The 7317-nt window shown below is 38.3% G+C and overlaps 1 protein-coding gene across 2 annotated transcripts in view; it reads left to right on the forward strand.

Moving 5' to 3' along the window:
• The window catches only part of ipo11 (importin 11), a 108758-nt gene that overhangs the window by 54372 nt on the left and 47069 nt on the right, over positions 1-7317 (forward strand). For both annotated transcript variants that reach the window (XM_020593722.1, XM_020593723.1), the window contains exons 17-20: positions 3757-3790; positions 3929-3969; positions 4100-4216; positions 6296-6409. In XM_020593722.1, the coding sequence (XP_020449378.1) occupies positions 3757-3790; positions 3929-3969; positions 4100-4216; positions 6296-6409 (306 nt within the window). The remainder of the gene's footprint in view (positions 1-3756; positions 3791-3928; positions 3970-4099; positions 4217-6295; positions 6410-7317) is intronic.

Raw genomic sequence — 7317 nt, forward strand, 5'->3', positions numbered from 1 at the left:
TTTGTGGTCCCCCCCCCCCCCCCCACACACATGTCTGCTGTACATTGTGTTTCATATTTTGTAAACATTAGCCAGTTACATGAATGGTACTTAAACATGAGGGATGATACTAACCAGATGTCTCCACGAAGATAATTTCTTGACTTGCCACCTTAACAAAGGAGACACAGTCACTTTGTGTCCTTAAATTAGATTTAGGTGTCTTGCCTGACTATCTTAAGCATCAAATAGGCTTGTAGGGACTTAAGAGCTTGCTAATGTAACTGATAGACAAGCCTGTGCCTTAAATGTAATTTATAGCATTTTCAAAGGGACTCTTCAGTGGGTAGAGCGAGTGTATTATACTCTTTGAAGAGTTTGCAGCATTCTGTGCTAATCGAAGTCTAGTAAGGATATCTTTTTTTTCCCCCCTAGACCTACAGAATAAGTTGCAGATACAATAAAGGAGTTGGGTAATAAAAGCAGTTTAAACATTTTTGTTTTATAGTAATTAACAGTTTACAACTGAATTTATATGCTTATTTATCAAAGATGTTAATGTGTTTGTTGTGCCTTTAAGAAATGTAGATATCTAGTTTAAACACAAATTTTTATGTTCTTGGAACTCTGGGATCTTTCTGTATGAGACGTTTGCACACACTTCAATTACATACATGAGCTGAATCACAGATGCCTGTTACCTGCTTTCCATTGTGCCAGCTTATTCTTCGTCATTTCCTCCGGTACGTTCTCCTCTGCAACAGCTGCTTACTTCTCTGATGTTTGCACACATTCTGAGTAAAAGCTAAAAATAATCTTGGTGTAAAGTTTATCTCCTGTTTTCAGGTTGTTTCTATTCCCAGTGGTGGGGTATTAATGTTTTTTAGAATTTTCTGGTGAGCCAGCTGTTGACCACATTAAACTGTGATGTTTAAGTCAACAACATGTCCCAATTCTGCTCCCCTTTACTCGACCACGGCAAGGCTTGAAGGTATTTTAAATATGCATGTATGTCCGATGAGTATAATCCCACTCAGTCATCTTTTTGGCTAGTGTACTGAAAATACATTGTTCTGGCTTTAGCTACAGTTTGTACACAGCATTAGTTATGTGCTTTAATTATAATTTCCAGATAATACTTGTTTAGTGTTCTCTCTTGCCTTTGTTGTCATCTATCAGGCCACAACGAAACTTTGAGCCATTCTTGGCTGTTTTTAGCTGATGCCATCTGTTTCTTATTAATGTCCAGGTAATAAATTAAATTTGTTTTTACCAGAGAAGCAACATATGAATTTTTATCTTGAGGGAAGAGTGTGTGCATTTATCTTGATTTGCATGCTGTCTGGCTGGACATAGCTTTGCACATCCATTTGCATTGTGCTGTTCTATCAACATTTAGGGTTCTGGTTTTGCTTTTTACTGAGTAGTTGCCAAGGGGAAGCTTTTTGACTTATTGAGATTCAGTGAGTTGGTTCAATGTAATTTTCACAGATTAAAATTTTAATCACTTTTAAATTAAGTTTCAACCCACTGTTCTTTAGTATCCCTTAAAGACAGCTTGAGACTGAATAATAATGTGAAGCAAATGTTTTGACCGAATCATTGTTGGGCATTGTGTGCGTGGCCCATTTGAGTATTTCATCAAGCAATCTATTATCTTCTGCACTTTGCTGTAGAATTGAAATGCGGTTTCTCTCATTAGTGTTTAAATTGCCAACAAGGCCAGTGCTGATGGCAACTGATGGGCCTCGTTCATCAACGTACTCATTTTGTTGCTTGTTAATGTATTCAGCATTACTAAAACATTATTCTGTATTTTAAGACCTTGGAGACAGGGAAGAGTTGCATATTGCTAAATTCAACTATCAAATGTTTCAGATTCAATTTAAAGAAATTTTATATCTTGAATGTATATTTTACAATGGATTTTGTATCTTTTTGTATTGAGTATGGGAGTGTTTGAAATTGTTGTGTGTGGAGGACAGCTAAGCCATTTTGCCAGTTTTAAAAGTATTTGGTCTTTTACAGTGGCATGCGTTAGGCTTTCTGAATCAACTGGCAATTCTCTCTTCTAACACAAGGGTGAAATCACATTGTCCAATCAATCAATATAAGAGGTATATAAAACCAGTCTACACAAATTTAGTTTCCTATGGATTATATAAATAATTTCAGTCATGTAATGGTGTCAGATATTTATTTACTTACACAATTTATTTCTGTATTACATGAAAAAAATTTTTTTGTATTTTAATATTTGGGCTCAAGATCAGTGGTATTGTTTCAAGTGTGTAAATATTGATGACATGCATGCCCTTTGATAAAACCATGTTAAATGATGGCTATGGCAGTAGTTATTACTTGTATTAGGCACGAACCACTTTCTCACTGCCTGGCACCAACTCGACTCTACTCGCCCCATTTGTTTTTCCATCACTCAAAGGTTGGGGATAGTTACTGGTACTGTTTTTGTTGTCTCTTCCATCGAGGTTCCAGGTGAGCTGAGGTGATTTCAAACAGTGACGTGTAAGCACCGCAGCCTTGTGATTGGCCAGAGAACTTCATCAGTACGCGGCCACTGATGATGTTTACATGTGATCACACCAGTCGCTCGTTCTTCATTCATAATAGTAGCTGCCACTTCTCTCTTAACAAACTTAACACATCCTTCCTGCAGATATATCCTGTCACCCAAAATAACATAAGGGCTTACATGAACATAGGCACATAAACAAAACAAGGATGATTTATGCTACACAACTAACTAGTTTGGAGTAACTATACACAAAAAGCGTTTTTTATCATCCTCCATTTATCACTTTTTTGCTCAAACCTGTTGTAACTTACGATTGGCGTACTCAGGACAATAAAACCTTGTCCCTGCAGTGAGGTATCCAAATGAATTTATATTTATACCTCCTAAACTTGTGCCATTTGTCTTGTGGCAAGCTTATCAAAACAGGAAACAGTATGGACCAGACGACCTAAAGACTCAAGTATTGTAGCTGTTTGTAAATGTAAAAAAGGTCAAATACATTTGAAGTTGTCTTTTAACAGTGACATTAAACCTTTCATAGACTGGATCGTGTTGATAACGTTTGTCTGCAGCCCTGCTCACAGGCAGACACGCACGCACGCACGCACGCACGCACACACCTTCACTTATCCACTCACAGAGACACGTTCCTTTTCTACTTAAAAGCTATTGTGAAATGGTTCAGAACAAGGGCCGACTGTAATTGAGTTCTCAGTCCTTCATCTTACTCTTCACTGGTTTATCTTCTTTAATCTGTTCTCCTCCATCTGATCACTTTCTCCCGGGTGACCATTTCCACCTCCATCACTCGAACACTCCCAAATTACACTGCTAGAGTCTATAAGAGTGGAGGGGCTACTTCCTTTTATAACAAAAGACAGCCTGTATTTAGTTAACTTGCTGCGGGCACACACTCGCACAGTGTTCAGTTATCAGAAGCTTTTGTTATAGTGAGAGCTGGTTGTTGTGATGTTTCTGAGGCTGCCATTTAAGTAAAATGTAATTATGGCTTATGGGTTTGGTTGTAAAGCTGCATGTGCAGCTGTGGCAGTCTTCTTTTGTTCAAGTTGATCTCATTTTGAATTTCTTTTGATCACTTTTTTTTTTTTTACTGCCAACTCAGTGCATCTTCTGTCTCTGCAGTTTTTGTTAATAATCCAAAGTTCAGTGATAGAAGGTGTCATATCTGATTTCTAAAATGCTTTTCATAATAAACTATTTCTTTTTTTTTTTTGTCAAAGGTGCGAATTGAGACAGCTACAACCCTGAAGCTCAATATCCTTGCCATACCTAATACTATATACTTTTTGCAGTTAGTTAAGCCAAAATAAATGAAGAATGCTTAATGTGAGCTGGTGAAACACTTTCATTTTTATGCTAAACAGTTTGTTTTCATCCTTAACTTGTGACCACCTGTTGATGACTTCGAGTTTCGGACAGAACAGTTCCTCCCAGTGAGTACATGTGCCTCTTCTGTTGTATTAGGGTTTGAAGGTGAAATTAGAATTTCACAGTAATCAATTATTAAATTGAGCTTTAAAGCAGTTTTTTTTCTAACATTTGATCTCTTCTTTTACTGTTTAGTATCTGGAGTCTATCTTTGGGCTGCTCTTCCAGTTGTTACAGCAGGTGACGGAGTGTGACACTAAAATGCAGGTGCTCCATGTCATCTCCTGTGTCATTGAGAGAGTAAACATCCAGGTGAGATACCAAAAAAGTAGCATAGGTTCCATATTGATTTTCTTTACCATTATTAGTTACAATATGTAAAGTGGAAGCCAAGATTCTGTTGCTGCTTTGTAAGGAATAGCACTGCACAAATTGGAGTCACTGACTCAGACTCTGCAGGAGACTTGAAATCCTTAAAGATTTTAACAGCAGTACAAAACATTGGCCAGCATATACTATCCCCAGACCACTAAAATAATGCAAACATTTGTGCTCAGAGGTGGCTAGATGTGAATGAATTTCCACATCCTGAAGCTATGGCATTCTTAAGATGTCACTTCACAAATGCCTCAGGGAGCATTTATTTTGATGTCTGCTCTCATTTACCATAATGATAGTCTTCCCCCTACCACTGTTGTATGTTTTCAGCCATATAATTTTACTTTTAATTTTCTGAGAAACTAATTAGTTGTTCTAATCTACTTAATTTCAGCCCTTAAAAAATGTCCTTCCTCTTGACCTTCACCCCCAAAGGCTCTTTTCAGATCTGTTTTAAGCACCTTCCTTTGAACAAAGCTTTGACTTAAATCTGTTACAGAAATGGCTTTCATCCTTGTGAGCTGACAGTGTGTCCAGGTCTTCCCCGCTTCCTGGCTAAATGTCTAGTCAGTAGAAGTCCCATTAGTATTCTAACCCATCTCACAAGGGATTTTGAAACCACAAAGAGTGGCAGCAGCTGAGAAAATGAGGCAGTGAAACCATGAGTACATATTGAGTTGAAGTAAACAAAATGACAAATATGATGAGATTTAGCTCCTTTTTTTGCTGTCAGGCTCACATACTGTACATCATCCTCAGCTGATTTGTGGTTCTGTTTTTCCTCACTTTGTATGTTTCTCCTCACAGCTGTGTGGTGTGGCGTTTTTCTTTTTATTGTTTTCTCTGCTCCTACATAGCCAGGTCCTTATAGGTATAATCGAGCAAAAAAAAAAAAAAATTCCCAGTGTGGGGTTTGCAGCTTTATCACATAGCTGCTACAGGGAATAGGAAGGGTTAGCACAGTTTGGCTGGTTTCGCAGCAACTGCCACTGAATTACACAATGTGCCATCACTTTTTCCAATTTCACACTGTAATGAGAGTGATGGCATCCATGTGGTGTCTCACCACAGATATTTCTAGTGTTTAAAACAAAAGAACTTGATTTAAAATGAAAATAGACATTTAAGTAATGCAGTATATAACAGTAATAAAAACAGCCCCATATTTTTAAACTGTGGACTGCCGACTGTTGGTGTCAGGTTTTATATCTTTTATGGTTTGTTCAGATGTTACAAAAAATATCAGAACTCCTCAGAGAAAAACAAAACAACAACAAAAAAAACCTAAACCTTTGTTGCCCCTTCAACAAGCCATTGACAATATATGACCCAGTGGGCGCAGCAGAAATAATGTAAAGGCTTATATGTAAAACTGGCTACAAAATGCATACTGAAAAATTGGAAAAATCATCTTAATACTTTACAGGTGACTTCTGCTCTGATTGTCACTGCTGTTGCTGCCATTATTCTGCAAACACTAACAACATGAGTGGTTTGATAGGCTGTAGAGTTAACACAGTAAAAGATTCTCGGTGGAGTTTTTACTGTCCCCCTAAGAAAAACAAATTTTTATGTGTTTCAACCACTAGTATTGTCCAGCATTGTATTCCCACAGTTATTCCACTGATGTTCTGAAGCAGAGTATCTGGGTTGATACAGGCAAAGAGGAAAATGGGAGTACAGTTTGAATTTGCTGCTGTGAAAGACAACAATATAAAGTCTGCAGAGAAGGTGTTGCACCATTTGCATTTTTTTTATTCTCTATACACAGTGTTAATGCACATTCAAGGCCAAATAAGTATTTTCTTGAGTGGTGCACCTAGGTATCTGTTGAGCAAGCTACTAGCTGAAAGAGAAAGAAATCTTAGATCAGTAGCCTTTATATTCTACATCATCAAGAGTAGATTCTAGCACAAGTTGCATGCAAATTAAACATATTACTCTAGCTGTTGTGCAGGTTGAATTGCACTTTGTGCTTTGCTTCCTATTTTCCCCTTTACTTTTATTCTTCAGATCCGGCCATATGTAGCCTGTCTGGTTCAGTACCTGCCACTGCTCTGGAAACAATCTGAGGAACACAACATGCTTCGATGTGCCATACTTACTACACTCATCCATCTGGTACAGGTATGGTGAACTGCACCACCTCTTGAAAGGTAGCAGCAGGAGTATAGACCTACAGATGTAGCAGTGTATATGCCACCTCCTGCACTCAAGAAAATAATAGCAGCTACCCTTTTAACACTTGTACCACCTGCAGGAAATGAGCATTACAGTGCCAGTTTTTGTTACCTTTAGCAGCAGTTGTCTCTCTCTCTGTCTTTGTTATGTACAGTGGGTACGGAAAGTATTCAGACCCCCTTAAATTTTTCACTCTTTGTTATATTGCAGCCATGTGCTAAAATCATTTAAGTTCATTTTTTCCTCATTAATGTACACACAGCACCCCATATTGACAGAAAAACGCAGAATTTGACATTTTTGCAGGTTTATTAAAAAAGAAAAACTGAAATATCACATGGTCATATGTATTCAGACCCTTTGCTGTGACACTCATATATTTAACTTAGGTGCTGTCCATTTCTTCTGATCATCCCTGAGATGGTTCTACACCTTCATTTGAGTCCAGCTGTGTTTGATTATACTGATTGGACGTGATTAGGAAAGCCACACACCTGTCTATATAAGACCCTACAGCTCACAGTGCATGTCAGAGCAAATGAGAATCATGAGGTCAAAGGAACTGCCCGAAGAGCTCAGAGACAGAATTGTGGCAAAGCACAGATCTGGCCAAGGTTACAAAAAAAAATTCTGCTGCACTTAAGGTTCCTAAGAGCACAGGGGCCTCCATAATCCTTAAATGGAAGACGTTTGGGACGACCAGAACCCTTACTAGAGCTGGCCGTCCAGCCAAACTGAGCTATCGGGGGAGAAGAGCCTTGGTGAGAGAGGTACAGAAGAACCCAAAGATGACTGTGGCTGAGCTCCAGAGATGCAGTCGGGAGATGGGAGAAAGTTGTAAAAAGTCAACCATC

Source organism: Monopterus albus, unplaced genomic scaffold (genome assembly GCF_001952655.1).
Source record: "Monopterus albus unplaced genomic scaffold, M_albus_1.0 scaffold20.1, whole genome shotgun sequence".
Classification (NCBI taxonomy): Eukaryota; Metazoa; Chordata; class Actinopteri; order Synbranchiformes; family Synbranchidae; genus Monopterus; species Monopterus albus.